Source organism: Eptesicus fuscus, chromosome 12 (genome assembly GCF_027574615.1).
Source record: "Eptesicus fuscus isolate TK198812 chromosome 12, DD_ASM_mEF_20220401, whole genome shotgun sequence".
NCBI classification, from domain to species: Eukaryota; Metazoa; Chordata; class Mammalia; order Chiroptera; family Vespertilionidae; genus Eptesicus; species Eptesicus fuscus.
This window is the reverse complement of record NC_072484.1, coordinates 18,218,839-18,239,322: the sequence shown is the minus strand read 5'-3', so window position 1 is coordinate 18,239,322 and position 20,484 is coordinate 18,218,839. Positions and strand designations below refer to the sequence as shown.

General features: G+C 36.8%; 1 protein-coding gene across 1 annotated transcript in view; it reads right to left on the bottom strand.

Annotated features, from left to right (window-relative positions):
* KIF16B (kinesin family member 16B) overlaps positions 1–20,484 on the bottom strand; it is a 277,225-nt gene that overhangs the window by 219,219 nt on the left and 37,522 nt on the right. Inside the window, exons 4-11 of the mRNA XM_028144837.2 lie at positions 19,979–20,095; positions 17,785–17,882; positions 16,949–17,058; positions 14,048–14,190; positions 12,456–12,624; positions 12,155–12,286; positions 9,626–9,801; positions 2,204–2,269 (exon numbers count right to left, since the gene is read on the bottom strand). Of these exons, the coding sequence (XP_028000638.2) occupies positions 2,204–2,269; positions 9,626–9,801; positions 12,155–12,286; positions 12,456–12,624; positions 14,048–14,190; positions 16,949–17,058; positions 17,785–17,882; positions 19,979–20,095 (1,011 nt within the window). The remainder of the gene's footprint in view (positions 1–2,203; positions 2,270–9,625; positions 9,802–12,154; positions 12,287–12,455; positions 12,625–14,047; positions 14,191–16,948; positions 17,059–17,784; positions 17,883–19,978; positions 20,096–20,484) is intronic.

The following is a 20,484-nucleotide window of genomic DNA, read 5'->3' as shown; positions in this document are numbered from 1 at the left end:
CATAAAATTAAGAAAAATGAATACATATGATATCACCTCTAACAATGTGATCAAGTAATAAAGATTTGTAGCCTAGCAGATGACAAACAATTTTAAAAGGTCAGCAAAAAAAAATAGGTGATAATTTAGAAAATGTTATAAGAGACAGGCAGTCACTTCTGTCACAGCATGTATATATAATGCATTCAAATTTAAATGTATATTGGTTTCTATTAACTTGCTAGGTATTCCTGAAAACTATTATTAAGAAAAAATTTAAGATTATATCCAGACATTTCAAAGCACTCAAAATTAGAAGATGAAGTACTAAATACAAAATTTCATGAGAAAAATAGGGATTAAGAAACTAATGATATTACTAGTGCTATTATCATCAAATTATTCATCATAATTATCCAGGGAAGTGTCAACAAGTTCCTAACAACACCCAATTTATATCTTCAATATTGTGTATTCTTGAAGGAGCTTCACCAAGAGAATCCAGTTTTCATTCTCAGTCTGTTTTAACCATTCAGAACAATAAACAAAATCCAATCCAAAGTATTTTCTTAATGCCCATTTCTCTTTTCAAACAGCTATTTGCCCAGCTGGTGTGGTTCAGTGGTTGAGCATCAACTTATGAACCAAGAGATCATAGTTCGATTCCCAGTCAGAGCACATGCCTATGTTGCAGGCTCAATCCCCAGGAGGGGGCGTGCAGGAGGCAGCTGATTAATGATTCTCTCTCATCATTGATGTTTCTATCTCTCTCTCCCTCTCCCTTCCTCTCTGAAATCAATAAAAATATATTTAAAAAAATAATAAATAAATATAAATACATATATATGTATATACACTGAGTGGCCAGATTATTATGATCTCTGAACACATAATAATCTGGCCACTCAGTATATATATATATATATATATATATATATATATGTATTAGAGGCCTGGTGCATGAATTCGTGCATGGGTGGGGTCCAGCCAACCTGGCCAGGGGGAGGGGACATGGGCGGTTGGCCGGCCTACCTGCTGGTCGAACTCCTGGTCGAGGGGTAATTTGCATATTAGCCATTTATTATATAGGATATACACTGAGCGGCCAGATTATTATGTGTTCAGAGATCATAATAATCTGGCCACTCAGTGTGTGTGTGTGTGTGTGTGTGTGTGTGTGTGTATATGTGTGTGTGTGTGTGTGTGTGTATGTGTGTGTGTGTGTGTGTGTGTGTGTGTGTTATAGGCTGGCTTCAGCCTACAACAGCTCTTGGGATAACCTCTCTTCTGGTCACTCACTGCCACTCTGTCCCTGCCTCAGACCTCACCTAGCTTAACCCTTTGCACTCGCTTGCTTTTTTCTCGATTCCTTTATTCTACTCGGGATTTAATTTTTTAAATACCCCAGACTTTACAAAGCGCGGCAGTAGAATAAAAAACTGGAGTTTCTTTTCATACAAACTTATTTATTTGGATTTTTTTATATTTCAAATTATTGATACATTCAATAACCGTCACACTCGACATCCGAGTGCAAAAGGTTAAGAGAAACTAAGCATCTGCCTAGAGCAGGGGTCGGCAAACTCATTAGTCAACAGAGCCAAATATCAATAGTACAACGATTGAAATTTCTTTTGAGAGCCAAATTTTTTAAACTTAAACTTCTTCTAATGCCACTTCTTCAAAATAGACTCACCCAGGCCGTGCTATTTTGTGGAAGAGCCACACTCAAGGGGCCAAAGAGCCGCATGTGGCTCGTGAGCCGCAGTTTGCCGACCAGGGACCTAGAGTATCTCACAATTCCCCAAGTGCTGCATTTCCCTTTGAAAACAAAGTAAAAGAATGACAAAAAAAACAAAAGGGTGGACATGATTATAGAGGTGGCTAAGCCATGGGGACCACTGCTATTTCAGGAATGCTGAGCAGGGCCGCTCTCCGCCCAGGCCTCCTGTCTGCTCTGAAGGCCCATGGTCTGAGTGTGAATTTCAGTTGCACTTCATCATGTGCCTGACAGACCCCATTTATTCAGTCAGAGAACATGATGAGATACATAAAAAGTCAACTATTTTGCTTCTTTAAAATTTATCACAGGTTGGGGTGGGCGGAATATTAAATGTAATGAAGAGAGAAAATGAGTCTCAAAGACAAGAACTAAAAAGCATGTCCTTAAAATAATAGTGAAAGTTATAATTTTGAAATAACAAGAAATCAAGGTATCACTTACTCTTGCTTCATTCTGCTGAAGTTTTTCCTCCATACTTAAGGCTGTGGGGGAGTCTAAAAGGGCAATCTACAATTTAAACCATAAGAAAGCAGCAATTAGTAAACAACAATAATGTAGAGGAAGGATTGCTCCATGATACAGTAAATTACCAGAAATTGTCAAATAAACTATTAAATAGCAGTAAAAAGTATTGTCCCAGACCCCACAAAAAGTGTCAATCATACCACCACCTCTTTACTGCATGGGCTACATATCTCATAATATTCAAAACCATGGTAGCCTGGTAAACCTACATTGGCAATACAAATCAGCAAAGTGAGAAACAGCCATACATGTAATATAACTAACATTTCCCCAAAATCACATATGACCTAAATAAATAGAGCCTAAAAAATTTGTTCACTTTGAATATGCACAAACTACAATAATTCAACATATAAAAAGCTTAATTGTTCAACCACAGGCTTCTGAAATCCATCTTTGTTGGCATATGCAAAGAAAACACATTTATTTTCATTGCTGGGTGACATCCCATGTCCGGTATGGCTACACCACAATCTATTTACCCACTTCTTCACCCATGTTGCTCAAAGGTATAAAGATTGATATGAGAACGATAAACACCAAAATCAGGTTAGAACTGGGAAGAAGAAGGTAGATAGAGAAAGGAGAGGCAAATGAAGCCAGGTGGGGCGGGGCACACAGGGGCTTTAACTACTTGTAACTCATCTGATAGGTAGGACACGGTGCTTCCTCAGATATCATAAGAAAGAATAAAGGGGGTCTTGCTCCCTCCCCTTCCCACAGGCAACCACCTCTACCCAATTTGCTGTGTAAACTTGCAATTATTCTGGTCATATGCATGCATGTTTTTGCTGTTTATTTTTAAACATGAACACTATTCTGATTATTGCCTTTTTTACTCAACAATATATCTTGGGGGAAATTCAGTACAAATAAAACCACTTCATTCTTTTTAACAATTCCAATTCCACCATGGAGCAGAATTGTATGGATATTCTATAATTTATGTCAGTGCTCTACTATTAATGGAAATGCAGTTTTTTCTAATCTTCTGCTCTACCAGCAATGCTACAATGACTATCCCTATACTCGCTGCCTACAGTATGCATGGTTGTATCAACAGAATAAATTCCTAAGGGAAAATCTGTGACTCATCTATATGTACGACTTTTTTAATAGCCAAGTTGTCTTCCTCAGAGGCTGAATATTTTTTTCATTACTATTTACTTTTCAATTTCTATTTGAACAAATATAATTCCCATGAGGTGATCTCACTAGGCTCAGTTAAACATTCAGACTAACAAGACTACCATGGGCCACTCTTGCTATCTATGTACTCAGCAGAAGGCAGAGCGGCCAGCAGGGAAGGGCAAGGTATCATGTGCTCTCTGCAGTAGTCCCCACAGCCGTCCAGGAGTACTGTCTTTGGACCTCTTGAGGGGTCGAGACATGTGTGGGGGACCAACATCTCTTGTAACAATGTCATAGGCATATCCTCCAGGGTCCCCACAAGGAAAACACCTATTATAAGATTCACTGCTCTCAGGGAAACCCAAAGCTAAGGCTTCTCAGCAGCACATTTATAGCTTATATAGTGTTCATCCTAATCCAGATGCAATTCACCAAGCAGGGGATATTTTTATCATTAGAGATGTTGCCTGGTTATACAGCTGGCATCCCACCTTTATCCAGTTTACAGAGAATAAAACCAGCAAGTTAATTCCAGGTCAAATTCATCCTTAATGGAGGAAAAGAAGCTTTGCTAACACATTACTTCAGTACATCACTGCACCTAGCATGTCCATGTCGTCTTACACATAGATGATACTCAATAAGTATTTTTCACTGAAGAAATGCAAGTGGCAGGTATTGTAATGACTGCATCATTGTATACAGTTGACAATTTTCAAAACAATTAGTAACCCCCTTTATAACATGGTTCATTTTAAAGACTCCACTGTTAGAATGTTTCATCGGCAATCAAAGCTAAAACATTCCTACGACATCATCAACTCAGTAGATAATAACTGATTAAATATATGCATGCAGGCTACCATGATCACCATAACTTTTGGAAAATTATTTTAAAGCACACATAAATAAAGACCTACCTAAGTCCTTTCTAAAAGAAATCTTCGGTAAAACTAAAACTTTTGCAATTAACATATTCTTTGCAAAGTGTCTTTTTTGAGGAAAAGTGTTCAGGATTAAATAATACTGATATTAAGTTTATGTGTTAAATCAACAGTAACACTACATCAAAACTTCAGCAATATCAACTCTACTAACGACATATACAAGAAATTCTTGCCTCTAACCCTTGCCAATATACTGTCCAATCAAGTGTTTTGATTTTTGGCCATGTGAGGTGAAAAGGGCATCTCATTGTTTTTTAAGAACTTTGAGGTATAATGTACATATAGTAAAACACTCAGCTTGATAATTATGTATCTATTTACATATACATATTTATTTCACTATTCTTAATATTTGCATTTCTATATTTCAAATGACATTGAGCATACTTCCAGATGTTTAGAGGCCATTTGTAACTTTTTTCCTATGAATTATGCTCATATTCTCCTATTCACTTTTCTGTTGGATCATAATCTTCTTAGTTTTTAATGGCACTTCTCATAAGAAAAGTAGTCTTTTGTTGCATGAGTTGGCAATCTTCTAACTGGTTTGTACTGATTCCAGATTTTCATTATGCAATGTAAACATGCTGTCTTTACTTATTTTTGTCTATGTGAGGTCTCATAAAATGAGAAAGAGGAATACAAGTTCCCTGTGACAAATATGTATATGGCTCTGTCTCCTGCAATTTCCTACAGGTTTTTTTTTTCTATTTGTTTCATTATTATTATTTTTTTACTTTATTTTTCAATTAGTTTACATTCAATATTGTTTTGTATTAGCTTCAGATATACAGTATAGTGGATAGACAATCACTTACTTTACAAAGTGCTAGCCCCAATATTTCAAGACCCACCTGGCACCATACATAGTTATTGCAATATTATTGACTATATTCCCTATGCTGTACTTTACACCCCTGTGATTATTTTGTAACTACCAATTTATAGTTCTTAATCTCTTCACCTTTTTCACCCATCTCCCCAACACCCCTTCCTCTGACAGCCATCAGTCTGTTCTCTCTGTGTGTGTTTCTATTTTGTTTGTTCATTTATTTTGCTCTTTAGATTCCACATATAAGTGAAATTATATGGTCTTTGTCTTTCTCTGACTGACTTATTTCACTTAGCTTAACACCCTATAGGGCCATCCATTCTGTCACAAATGGTAAGATTTCATTATTTTTTATGGCCAGGTAATATTCCATTGTATATATGTACCACACTTTTTATCCATTCATCTACTGATGGGCACTTGCATTGCTTCCATATCCATATCTTGGCTATTGGAAATAACTCTGCAATAAATATAGGGGTGCATATATTCTTTCAAATTAGTGTTTCTGGTTCCTTTGGCTATATAACCAGAAGTAAAATTGCTGGGTCATAAGGCAATTCCATTTTTAATTTTTTGACAAACCTTCATGCTATTTTCCATACTGGCTGAACTAGTCTGTGTTCCCTCCAACAGTGCACTACGGTTTCTTTTTCTCCACATCTTCGCCAATATTTATTGACTTACTGATGATGATAGCCATTCTGACAGGTGTGACTTGGTATCTCATTGTGGTTTTAATTTGCATTTCTCTGATAGTTTGAACACCTTTTCATATGTTTATTGGCAATCTCCATGTCTTCTCTTGAGAAGTGGCTATTACCTAGAGTTTTGTTTTTCTTTTATGAAAGCTGACATCATACTTGATTTTAATTATGAATTGCAATCTTTGTTGTGATAAGGTGCTTTTTTTAAGCTCATATAATACTGCTTTTACTTTCCCCTTGAATTAGCTGGTAGATATTTGTCCATCCTTACAAACATCATATAACTGAGCTTTCCTGTGTGACCATAAGAGTTATCTATCTTAATATTGATATTTCCATTACCTATCTACTATTTAAAGCTTATTGGTGACTCCAGATACAAAAATGAGGAATTCATCCTACTTTCAACTTCTCTCATTGTGTTTTTTTTGCTTCCTGACTTTTGTTGTTCATTTCTATATTGTTTCATTTTCTTGTTACCTCAATATAAATTCAAGAGAGAAGAGTTAAGAGACATTTTCTCTCTGCCAAATTCAAAGCACAAGTCTGAAAATATGCTTTAAATATAATAAAAGAGAACATTTGAAAATACAAAATATCCAAATGCTCAATTTCATTAATCTTCTGCGAGGTACAAACTAATATAATCAGTGATACCACTATGCATCCATCAGAATGATTACAGTGAAAAAGGGACAGTACCAAGTGTTGACAAGGACCTGAAGGAACTACACCTGGCACTTTCATACACTGATGGTGGAGTATAAATAGGTATCCACTAAAACTGGACATACGTATACTCGTAGGAAATGTATCTGCATGTTCACTAAAAGACATGTAGAAGGAAGTCCACAGCATCACAACAGCACAAAAAAAGAAACTCCCCAAATGCCCATCAAAAATAGAACATACAAATGAGTTGGGAAACATTTATATGATAGAATACAATATAGAAATGAAAATAAACAGCTCTATAACTACATGCAACAAAGTGGATGAATCTCACAAATACAACAGTGAGTGAAAGAAGTAAGGTCAAGAATATATACTGCATGATTCCATTTATGTAAAGGACAAAAATGGGCAAAACTAAAGACTAATCTATGCCTTTAGAAGTTATGATATGGTTACCCTTAAAGGGAAGGGTGGATAGTACCCAGAAAGGAACATTAAGGGGGACTTCTAGGCTGCTGGTAATGTTCTGTTCCTCGATGTGGGTGCAGGATAAAAATTCACTGACCTGTATACTTATATAAATGTAATTTTTGCACATATATAATACTTCAATAAAGAGTTCACATACATATATAAATGACTACATATATATTTACCTATATCTATGTAGTAGGAGAAGCAAATCCAATATATGTCAAAATATTTTGTTTTATTAAAATTGTGATTTTAAAACTCTATGCACATGACATTTTGATTGGCAAATAAATAAAATTATTAAAAGAAGTTGATTTTTATTTAACTGTGCCAAAATGACCCTAGAAATGGAACTTTGATTTGAGTAACATTCTCAATGAACCATGGCAGCATTTGGAATACAAAAATGTGGGAATAGAGCAATATCATCAGAAAAATGTAAACAGATTTCTTAATGGGCACTTAAGAACACCTGCTTATTTTATTAGGCATCACAAATTTAATTAATCTTGAGTAAGCCTATATTATCTCACAATTTATAGCTTCATAGTGTGATAAATTATTTTAAATTGGACTCCCGTTTTTATTTTAATGTATTGAGTTTATCAAGGAATTTTATCTTCAGTGTGTTATAAAATAGACTTAACTACCTTTTCCATCCTCACCCCAAAAACTACAGCAACAAAAATACTTCTTTAATTACAGTAGTCTTTGGTCATGCAAAAAATAAAATAAAAGACCACAAAATATAAGGCAACTGGCATACACAATATCTCTGAAGACATTCCCCAGGAGCTTTTCTGCTCATATGATAAGGCTCCTTTCAAAAATTTCCTCTGTTTAATTTTAAAAGGCTAATCTTCATTTTCCTTCACTCTCATAACTTAGTAAAGCATTAAAAGAAGTTGCACGAGAATTTCCCAAATACTTTCCTTCACATATAGTAGTTTGGGTGATCCCATAAAATCAGACTTAAATGCTTACTTCAGTGTTTTAATGTTTTTAAAACACTGAAAAAGATCCCAATGACAAGGTGTATAAGTAAAAATAACTATTGGGTTCATGTCATAAGTTATATTGCCTGATAACAACACATACAGCTGAACTATTTGTTCTGACAACTTCCTTACACACACAGGATAGCTCCCCATCTAAAAGTAAAATGAATGAGGACATGTTTTTAAGTGTAATGAGCAATTCCTGCACAAATGTTGTCCAGCATCTTTTGGGAAATAACTTCAGTTGTATTTCAGGTCACAGGAAACTCAGTAAGATTTTCATCCTGTCAATATCTTCATAGGTAAAACCACTTATGTCAAGGGCTTCACGGGACATATATTCCTAGATAGGAAGCTGCTCTAGAGAGGGCACTTGGCATTTAAAGAAAACTAATATTTAGTGATACACTTGACACCTACTCATAGGTTAAGAAAGTGAGAAGAAATGTATCTTCGTTTATTTCTAACTCCAATCTAACGGAAACATTTTGAAAAGTTATCTTTGATTTTAAGAGTGGCCTTTTGTTACAAGTGTCTAGACCTATAAGAACCTAGTTCACACTATTCATCAAGAATGTAACTCTTGCTCTGGACGATTCGGCTCAGTGGATAGTGTCGGCCTGGGGACTGAAGGGTCCCGGGGTCAGCCAACCAAGACTCTCTCTTACCATTGATGTTTCTATCTCTCTCTCCCTTCCTCTATGAAATATATATATATACGCTCTGACCTGGCCAATGTGGCTCAGTGGTTGAGCATCAATCTATGAACCAGGAAGTCCTGGTTCAATTCCCGGCCCAGGGTACATAACTGGGTTGTGGGCTCAATCCCCAGTGTGGGGCATGCAGGAGGCAGCCAATTGATGATTCTCTCTCATCATTGATGTTTCTCTCTCTCCCCCTCTCCCTCTCCCTTCCTCTCTGAAATCAATAAAAATACAAAGAATGTAACTATGAATGAAAGCTCTGGAGACTGTAAGTAAATTCACTGTGAAAAATGCAAAGGGACAAGACCCCTTCCTTAGAATCCCCAAAGATGCTGAAGTGAGGCTGTTCCAACAATCAAACAAGGCCCCAGGAATGTCGTCTCAGCCAGGCTACAGGTGTGCCACACATGTCACTGTGTCACCATAACCACCTCTGCAAAGGACAGTACAGAACAAAAACTCAGAAAGGTGTTCAAGCTAGTCTTTCCTTCCTTCCGTTAAAATACATCTTCAAGTCACAAAATGCACAAACAGAATTTTAAATATAACTCCAAGCACCTTCATTTCCTTCCACTAATGGAGATTATGCTGCTAATCCTATTGCATGCTAGATTTCCATCCATAATTGGTAACTATTAGATAATCATTTCGGATTTAGTGGATAAAATCTTACTTACATAAGAAGCACATAATAAATGTAAAGACAATGGAAGAGTGATGTAAAGGAGAGACTGGCTAACTCATTCAAGCTTTACTTAGCACTTATTTACTCAAATCAATACAATAAGTGAGATAATTATCTCATTAAGATCTAGAAATAGATGCCATTACTCAAAGAAAATTACCCATAAATCTCAGAAAAAACCCGACCTGATTTCCTTGAGCAAGCAGCGTTTTCAGTCTGGCTATTTCAGCTCGCAGCTCACGGATGAGTTTGACGTTGGCGTCCTCATTAATGGTAGGCTTGTTGATGATATTTTTGGCTCTATTTGCATAGCGAAGAGTACTTAGGGTTTCTCCATAATTGACATCAGCAGGTGAAATGGCTATGAAGAATGAATTCAAAAAAATAATTTATCCGGCACTCCGTGTTTCCTTTAACACAAAGTTGGCTTGTAATTTAAAAGTCAGATTAACCCCAGGTCATTAAATAAATATTCCCTGCCACAGTAATGAATATTAAAAATTATCTAAGATTTATAGGAAAAGCACTCACTATACTAAATTAAATGTCATTTGGCACTTCTTAAGTGTAGAATCAGCCACCGAACAACTCTAAAATGAGATATGAGGTCCTTCACTGTAGGTTAGGGAGCTTTCTCTGTGAAAAATATTAGGAGAATGCCCGGCTGGCGTGGCTCAGTGATTGAGTGTTGACCTATGAACCAAAATGTCACGGTTTGATTCCTGGTCAGGGCACATGCTGGGGTTGCAGGCTCGATCCCCTGGTGGGGGTTCAGCCGATCAATGATTCTCTCATCATTGATGTTTCTATCTCTCTCCCCCTCTCCCTTCCTCTCTGAAACCAATAAAAAAATATTTTAAAAAATATTCTGGAAGAAGAGGAATTCAAGAGTACAGTAGTGACCCCTCTTCATTGGGGTGGGGCACATGTTCCAGCCCCCCAGTGGATGCCTGAAACCACTGAGAGTACCGAACGCTGCCTGACACCTTCATCTCTTCTGGAAATGTGTCGGCAGCTTTATGGGCAGACACAGCCTCTGCAGTCATTTTTATATTTTTCAGTTCAACCCTACTCCTGAATCTGTGTAACCATCCCTTACTTGCAGTAAATGGCTGTTGTCACCTGTTTCAGGGGACACCTTGCTGAAGTCTGTATATAGGGCTCAATGATTTCTGGTGCAACATGTTGCCGTAAGTGGGAACACATTCTCTGCTCATATCTTCCAGCCACAACTGTATGCCTTTTCCATCCTAACTAAGCGCTTATTACACACTGTGGTCATAACTATGAAGTCTGAGGTGCGACAGCAAAAGTAGCATGAATTTCTTTTCTTTCTCCACAGTTTCATGGATAGAAGATTCATTCTTACCATGGATATAATATCAGCATAAGACTTTTTTTTATTTATTATTAAGCTGAGAACTTTCACTTTTCACTTAAAAGAAACCCTTTATGAAGTCTATCTGGCATACCCAAATTACCAGCCTCAGTACTCTTACACTTTGGGGTCATTATCAGGTAAAATAAGGGTTACTTGCACCCAAGCACTGTGATACCAGGACAGTGGATATGATAACTAAGAGGGCTACTAAATGACATATATAGTGTGGAGACGCTAGACAAAGGCATGATCACATAGAGATTCTGTCACTGCTACTCAGAATGGTACACAATTTAAAACTTATAAATTGTTTATTTCTGGAATTTTCCATTTAATATATTCAGACCAAAGTTGACCATGAGTAACTGAAAATGCAGAAAGCGATTAGGAGAGACTACTGTATTTGTACTTCTCAATATTAAGTAGAAGTTAAAATATTTTTTGAAGTTCTGGTAAAGCCTACCATCTATAAAAATCCAGAGCCTGAAATTTTTGGAAGAGTCAGTGTATCAATTCATTCTTTTCCTCATAAAGCTGTGGTTAATTGCACCCTCTTCCCCTCCACAAAATGTAGGGCTTAGGTGGATACACAATGCATCTGGGGTGCACATACCAGAGTAGATCCCCTGCCCAGTTAATACATGGCAAGCAGAGTCAGGAAGACACGGAGATAGGGAAAGGGAAAAGGAGGTAGAAAGTGGGGGGGATGGGGGGGGCAGGTGGCAGGAAGTAGGGTTAGGAGGGAAACAGGGTTTAAGATGTCCTCAAGAGTTAGCTTCCCTTTGTACATTTTTCTCTGTTCTGTTTCTTTCAGTTAATTAGTGAAAATATAGAAGTAAAGTATATTGCTGTTGTTATTATTATTTATTGTATTTATTGGGTCTTTTCCTTCTCAATTCTTAATATTAAATTCCACATGTATGGCTTTAAAGTTTTTAAGTAAAAAGCAAAAATCTAACAAAAGGTAAAGATGTGGAGAATTTATCAATTGACCTGGGTTATTTTTACTTTACGTCCCTATAATGATTTTCTTCTATGAGTTAGTGAAGTAAAAGTTTCTATCTTGTACTTTAAGCAGAGAAAAGCTGAGAATTATTCTGCACGTATCCCAGCTTGCGTAACCATGAACATGGAAAGTTTATGGAGCCAGCAAGAGGGAGAAAGAGTAATACGGTACTGCAGACTAGGGCACAGTTAGTGGTTTTCTGCATGATAGAAAAACTATTCATTTTTAACATAAAAAGATGCTATTTCCTAATGAGACTCTTTAAACTTAAAAATGTAATTAATTCACGTGAAACACTATGTTGAGGAAAAGAACTTAAATTCTTACTGGCAATCATGATAGTTTTAGAATTTCCTCCAAGGCTATCTTTTAACAACCATGTCAAAACAGAATCCCTGTAAGGCACAAAAACTTGCTTCTTCTTTACAGAAGGGTTGGCTGCATCCTGAGATAAATCAGCTGCAGGGAGGCAAAAAAAAAAAAAGACAATTATTAAAGATTTTTCCTTCTGATTTGGCTTCAGAAAACTTTGAGGATATAACCTCAGTTTACAACACAAACATAATTGCTTTGGACTAACACAGGACCACAAAGAATAAGAGGAGGCAGGAGACAAGTGTAAACCTACCTAAGGCAGAGATGACATTGCCCAGAGTCACGAGGGACTTGTTAATGTTCCCCCCTTCCTTCAGTCTGACCCCTGTGGCACCAGTGGCATCGGCACGCTCACTTCCAGCAAGATCGACCAAGTGGATCTTACTCACGGTTTCACACGGCATTTCAGAATCAAATTTTGCCTGCAGCAAAACATAAAAGCAAAATTAAAGAAGTATAATCTTCTCTGATGTTTTTAATTATACAAATGCTAATTATTTTCTACTCCTATGATCTCTCAGACTAGGTTTTGTTTATTTGATTGTTCCATTGGCCTTCTCATAAAAATTTCCAAAAGTAAACTGAGTACCATATGTGACTCCTAAATTTTCTGAAGAACTATTCCATTATTCAAATCACTCAGTGTCTCTCAACAAAGGCATACTGAGTCTGACCATAGCAGAATAGGAACCTAGACACTGAGGGGCACTCAACAAAGAAAAATATAAGTAAATAAATAATTAGTTTTGTTTTCATCTAGAATCTTCAACATTCCAAGCGAGCACAATGGCTCTCCAAAATAGGACAAATGTAGACAATGATGTAAAAGATCATTTGACCATTATTTGATGTTCAAACTTTTGTTTCATAAATTATAACAAAATGATCATCTGAAATACTGTATTCCTTGATTCTGATTTTTACCAAAATTTTACTTTCCGAAAGACTTTTAACTTACACTTGATAGTCTGAACCAAAATTATAAAAAGAAATCACCATGTTTTGACAGAAATGTAAACCTGTTAGAAATTGGGAATGGCCAGATCCTACTCTGCATTAAGTAGAACACAGGAGAAAAACCAGTGGAGTAAGTAAAAAGCAAAGGTCTAGCAAAAGGTAAAGATGTGGAGAATTCATCAATTGACCTAAGAGAATTTTTTTCTTTTCTTTTTTTTTCCTCTCTCTCTGAAAATGCTACCTTTTTGTATCTGGTATGTTCAATGGCTAATATAAGCCAAGACATCTCCAAACTCCTAACATACTATTAAGCCCTGAGAGGACCCTACATTTTTGCATTCATCTATTCTATCAGCCTAGGTGTTAAAATACTTGCCTTCAATAATTTCCAAACATATTCAAAATGCCCTCTACCCTCTGATCAGAGTGATTCTTACATTACTACTTTAAAATGTTCCTTGTCCTTTAATATCATTCAAATAACCATAATCAACATTGTCAGGTGAGCTCTGTGGAGCGATAATGCACCCCAATGAGTTACTTACATTGGCCTCCAGCTGGTCTGACTAGGAATCCATTATCTCCTTCAGAGCTTGCAAGATGAAACTTTTGCTTAATTAAGCACAAAGCAAGACTTTTTGTGTCTTGAACAGGGCAGAAGCCTGCTATATATTTCTTAAGAGCACACATCAAGACATTTCAAATTTCTGTGACTGTGACCACAGAGAAACTCAGCACAGAGCATGTGCTCAAGTCTAATTAACAGCAACGTGACAGTCACCTTTGCCTGCTGCTGATCCTGGTTCAACAATAATGGGTCCTCAGCTGGTGCTAATCAGCAAGTAAGACCTCAGGGATGCAGCCAGCTGTTCCCCGAATCTGCCTCACCTGAGTAAACTTGATGGTGAAGATGGCATGAGACCTGCTACTGACGTCATTCATCCCAGTCGCTGCAGTGGTACGATTGATATTTCCTGCATCCATAAGTTCTTCTACATCACCGTAATTCTGTACTAAATGTTTGGATAAATCTGAAAAAAAGGGGATGAAACAATCTTCCTAATATATAGTAAATGGGATAAGAAATCCACCTCTATGAAATAAAACACAACTGGACAAATCTGTTGTTGGCAGATCTTACTTGTTCCTATAGAGGGGTAGTTTATAACACACTCAGGAGCTGAGCCTCCTGGGATCAAGTCCCAGCTCTGCTGCTTGCGAATAGACTTACATGGTTATGGCCAAGTCACATAGCCCACCATGACTCAGTCATCTGGTCTGAATAAGGCATGCCTAACACAGGATAAATGTTAGCTATTATCATCAGCCTCATTAGCATCAGTCATGGCACCCAGAAGAGAAATGTAAACACTAACTTCAGGCAAAACAAAAAAGTACTTTTTTAAATCCTCTTTTAAAAAAAACTCTCTATTCAAACATTCTTATAATTCCAAAGTCAAATACTACAAAAGATACACTGTGTAAAGGGTGTCCCCCTACCCCTATTCTATAACCCATCACCCATGTCCTCTTCTGTCAGGCAAGCCAATGTTATCAGTTCCTCCATACCCTTCTAGAAATAACCCATACACATACAAGCATTTACATATTTTAAAAACATATTTTTCCCCTTTCACACAAATGGCAGCATACCAAAAACACAGTTCTGCATCCTGCTTTTTTCTATGTAATAATATAATGAAGAATATTCTGTACCAGTTAAGGTGATGCCTCATTATTTTATTTTATTTTTAATTTAAATTCTTTATTGTTAAAAGTATTACCTATGTCTCCGTTTTCCCCCATTGACCTCTCCCCGACTGCTCCCAGCCCCAGCACATGCCCTCGCCCCTCCCCCTACTGTCTGTGTCCATTGGTTATGTTTACATGAATGCATACAAGTCCTTTGGTTGACCTCTTATCCCCTCCCCTCCATCCTCACCTGCCTTCCTCTGAGGTTTGACGGTCTGTTCAAAGTTTCTATGTCTCTGGGTCTATTTTTGTTCATCATTTTTATAGCTTCCAGAGTATTTGACTGTATGCCTGTGCCATAACCAATTTAACCAGTTGCCTATTGAGATTACAAAGGTTGTTCACATTTTGTTTCCAATTACAAATAATGCTGCTACAAATAATTTTGTACACAGGTCTTTTCAAGTATGTGGAAATATTTCTACAGAATAAATTCTTAAGAGGTGAAGTTGCTTGATCAAAGCACATTTGAAATTTTTATAGATACTGCAAAAATTGTTCTCCACAGAAGGCAATTTACACCTGGCAGTAGCGATGTACAAAACTGTGCATCTCTCATCACTGTCATTCAGGCTTTCTTACATCTGCCAAAGACGGGTAACAAATGTAATCTGAAGAATTTTTATTTTGCTTTTCTCTGACTATGAGTGAGGCTGAGCATTCTTTCCTCTATTTAAAAATTATCTGTATTTCTATTTCTGTGAACACCCTTCATTCATGTTTCTACTTGGTTGTTGGACCTGTCCTTATTGATTTATAGGAGCTCTTTATATATTAGAAAAATTAGTCCTTTGTCTGAAACTGGAATTGAAAATATTTTCCCCATTTTGGAATTTTCTTTTTACTTTGCTTATGGTATTTCTGCCAAGTATAAAATTTTATTTTTTTACCACTTCAAATTTAACACATTTATTTCATGGTTTCTGGGTTTTAAGTAAAAATTATTTAAAGCCTTCCCTTCTCCAAATTTCTGGAAATAATTAACTTAATAACCCATACTCCCCCAAAGTTTGAATAGCAAATTTATTAGAAACTAAATCCCCATGTGTACCTACATCAAATTCTGGATGTTTTACCCTGTTTGATTATTCTGTCTCTTCACAAACCAGCTTTATAATATGTTTTAACATTTGATAATACGTTAAAGGGAAAATCTGAAGCACAAATAGGCTAACTCTATTAACAATAGTAGCTATTCCACACTCCACAAAACAAATACATAATCACACACCTTACTTTGGGCATAAAAGGCAAAAAGTTCAATTGGAAATTTAATAAAATGCAGATGGGGTCCCATTGGTGCACATGATATCTGCAGGTAAAACTAATAACCATAACAGAACATCTTCAAACCCATGACCAGATCTCAGCCTTGCCTCCAAAAAGACACACACGAAAGACGACAGCCACACTAAAGCACATCCCTGTGTGTGATTCCGACAGGCCAGCCATTACTCAGCCACCCCACTCAGAATAAGTGAAAGCCTTTTTTTTTTAATAAGAAGAGCATTAAATTCAACCTATTGTTCAAGTAATTAGCAAGGGTCATCCCTTTACCCATCTATACTTGTGACATTCCTCACAACTGACTGTGATAGCTATCAGAACACCAATGCTGAGAACCTCAGCACAAGAAACTCTGTAAATGACCTTCTCAAAAGGCAAGATGTCTCAGAATCTCTTTATGGTCAGGCTACATTGGTGTCGGTAAAAATATACCACCAAAATGCAATGCCATTCAAAAAGACAGGTTATAGGGTTGCTGATCTTGCCTAAGAACATTGGAAAACAATTTCCAGAGAGTTCTTAAAGCCAGAGGAAATCTATTGGCAAGCCCCAGAAATCCAGTAAATGCCCAGTGAAGTACAAATTCATTAAATAAACATTATGTAGTAACAGCATGGCATTTTTACTATAATAAGCTGCCAAAAATAAATAAAATTTTTATATCTCACCATTATCCTATTTTTTTCTTTGAAACTATTATTTTTGAACAAATTCCCAATAAGAATAGGGCTGTGAAATATTCATTCTTACCCTCAACATAAGGTCCTTCTTTTGGATGCTCCCGGACTCTTAAATTGAAGGTTTTGGATGACTTCCGCCTAAGTAGATCTCGCACACGTTCATTATAAATCTCTAAGTAGCTAGAAATTTTAAATAGAACTGAATTCAGAAAAATTATTTCAGATATTAATAGTAACAGTAATAACAGCAGCAACATGCATTTATGGGTGCTAACGATGCATCTGGCACTACATTAAGTGTAATATGTCATTTAATCCCGACAACAACCCAGAGGTAAGTGGTACAATTATCCGCATTTTATAGGTTAGGCAATGGAGCTTTACGGTGATTTAGACAACTTGTCCAAGGCCGTACAGCTACTGAGAGGTCAAGCACACTTGACTGCTACATCTGTTCTCAAAACCACTGAAGAGCCTGGCTCCTAGGAAAGGTTTAATTTCAAGGAGGAAATAATCACCTCAACCATGCAGACTTATTTAAAGAGTACATTTATAGTGATCCTACCAACATAAAGAAAAACACAAACCATATTCAGCTAAAAGAATAAGGTAAGTGAACTGGGTATACACTTAAAACTCAAAAACTCACTCCATTTGAGCAAAATATCCAAAAATGAGTGTTTCTGACCAATCTGGGTTATTTCTACCAGCCTCCAAAATCCTAAAGCAAATTGTACTCAAGAAAGTCACTGAAAGTAAACGAGTGTTAAGGTTGATGTCCTACTATCATGCTTCAGGAGAGGGTAGGGGCAGATTCTCCCTTCAGAACCCAGAGGTGTTATGTATTCCGGGTGCCTAAAGGCAAGCTCCAGCCAAACTCATAGGCACTCAGGCCACGGGCCCTACCTGACTTCAGTTCGAAAAGAGGCTTCATCCCATCTGGTGGTTTCACTTATCCGACTGAAAAGCCCTTCACATATCCGAGGTATTAAGCCAGAATCACCCTGCAGTGGGAAAGAGGGAGGGCAACAGCTGTCACTTGAAACAAAAGCAACCGATGACTGAATATGTAGATTGCTGGAGGGGACTCAGACTCAAGGTCCGCATGCCACCCTGAAGCTTACCACCCAGTGCTCAAGTCACACCATTTCCCCCCAGAATTGCTTCCTACTCTCTGAAATAAGAGAACTGAGCTTTCTAATTTCTATGCACTGAGATTATGGTAATATGTGGTTAGCAGCTGTTAAACAGTTAAATCATGGCATGCAAACATAAGAAAACAAGAGGGTCTACAGCTATAGAATCAATGTTAAAAATCAGATCTATAACCAAGGAAGTTGAAATTCTTCTGATGCACTAATCCCTACCCTGGCCTTCCCAGAGAGGAAGAGCTTAATACAGTGTATTACTTATACAATGGGGATATGATCAACAATTTGCATGTTCAGTCAGCATTAACAAGCTGATGAACATCAGATCGATATGAAAGATGAGGCAAAATGTTGTTAGAAAACAAAACTTCAGAGCTTCAATGTTTTCTTCCGAAGTCCATCCCCATCTTTCCTCAATCCCCACCCCCCGCAAAAAATAAAAGAGATCATAGCTGTAAGAGATTTATTTCTTTATACCATTAAATCAGTACAAATTCTTATCAAGAAAAACAATAAAACTTTTACCATATTGTAAGTTCTTACTTTACAAAATAAATTTTTAAAAATACACAAATAGTACTCAACTGTAAGGTCAGAGCAAATAGTTGTAATTTATGAGTACTTTATAAATGTTTCACTTACAGAAAATAGCTCCAGGGAAATTTAACTTTTAGATAAGGTTTTTTCCAAAGGCACAGTAGGAGAGCAGGAAGAGAAAATTAATGATAGAAAGCAAATGTGTCTGTTTGTTCTTCCCTGTTTATTCTTCCCTGCTTTTCAGCACTGGGGACTCTCCTCACAGCATCATCTACTAATCTTGTCAAGGAAAAGCCTGGAGTCAGAAGTCAAGACACAGGTGCTGAAATGCTGTCCTAGGGAGTGACCCAGCCTCCTGACTGCACTGCTACTTCCTTGCGCCACCCAACCATTAGCACTAAAGGCACCACTGTGCCGCCAGCAGGAGCCTGCCGTCCTCTGCCAGTATCTCTATCTAGAACAGGCCACAGGCCTGAGAGTCAGTGAACAGTTTTCACCAGGACATAAGAAAAGTAAAACATAGCACTACTAGATCTGGAGAAAACACAGACAAGATCAAGTTCCAGCAATAATGCCTAGTTGTTGTTTTTTTGTTTGTTTTTTATATATTTTATTGATTTTTTACAGAGGAAGGGAGAGGGATAGAGAGTTAGAAACATCGATGAGAGAGAAACATCGATCAGCTGCCTCCTGCACACCCCCTACTGGGGATGTGCCTGCAACCAAGGTACAGGCCCTTGACCGGAATCGAACCTGGGGACCCTTCAGTCCACAGGCCAACGTTCTATCCACTGAGCCAAACTGGTTAGGGCCCTAGTTTTGGGGTTGTTGTTTTTTTTAACTCCTCCATATTTTGGGGCAAATATAACTCTAAAGTTTGTTCATTTATATAGCATAACTACTAAACTCTACATACTGTGTTTATAACCATATACACTCTATATAAACTAGATCATTCTAATCCTTTTTATGTATTTGTTTGATTTATAGAGTACCTTTCTACCAAAGAGTTAGATTTTTTTTTTTTACATTTTTCTTGGGGGGAAAATGTTTTAAATAATTTTAAAAAGAAGAGAGTTCAGTAATTTTATTCAAACTGTTCTGTTGGCAGAAAAGAAGAATAAATTACTTAAGGGCCCAGTACACTTTTTTGATAAGATTATAAAGCCTTTAAAAATGGAAAATGAACTGAGGCTTGATCCATTATTCATGCTTATAAACTTAAAACTGTTTCTAATTTAAAATCTCTGAAAGGACATTTAGTCCAACTTATTACTGAGTTTTATCTTATTGCAGAAGAATGATCAGAACATGAAAAGCAAGTTAGTACAGACCAAGCGGATAAAGAGACAATTCTATCAGCCCAAAGAGAGAGAATGAAAAATGTTCTTCCCACAGTATAAACAACGTACAGAGTTTCCCATCATCGTGTATGACTTTCCCGATCCAGTCTGTCCATATGCGAAGACACAAGCATTATAACCTTCAAATGCAGACTTCACAACATCTGTGCCAAGGGTTTTGAAAACCTGAAAGCCACAAAAACACAAAAGATATTACCATGGATTTTAATAAAAGCCCCTTCAGTGCTGACAATATTCTTGAATGCTACTTTTATCCCAGAAGGATTATACCACATAAATAAATCACTGCAGAACAGTTAACAACAATATATATGTGTACCCCACTTTTTAATGAAAAGGAAAGTTTTTTAAGCAAGCAAAAAGCAACCCCCATTCTTTTTCCTACTTACATTAACAAAAAACTCCTTTAAGTAAAAAAATGTAAATAAGGCAAAGTGACAATTATGTACAGAAGCAAAGATAATTTAAAAGCATGATGATTTACCATTTCAGAATTAAATAAACTTATAGTTATTCATTCTATCAGAGCTTCTAGAAACTAAATATTCAAAACC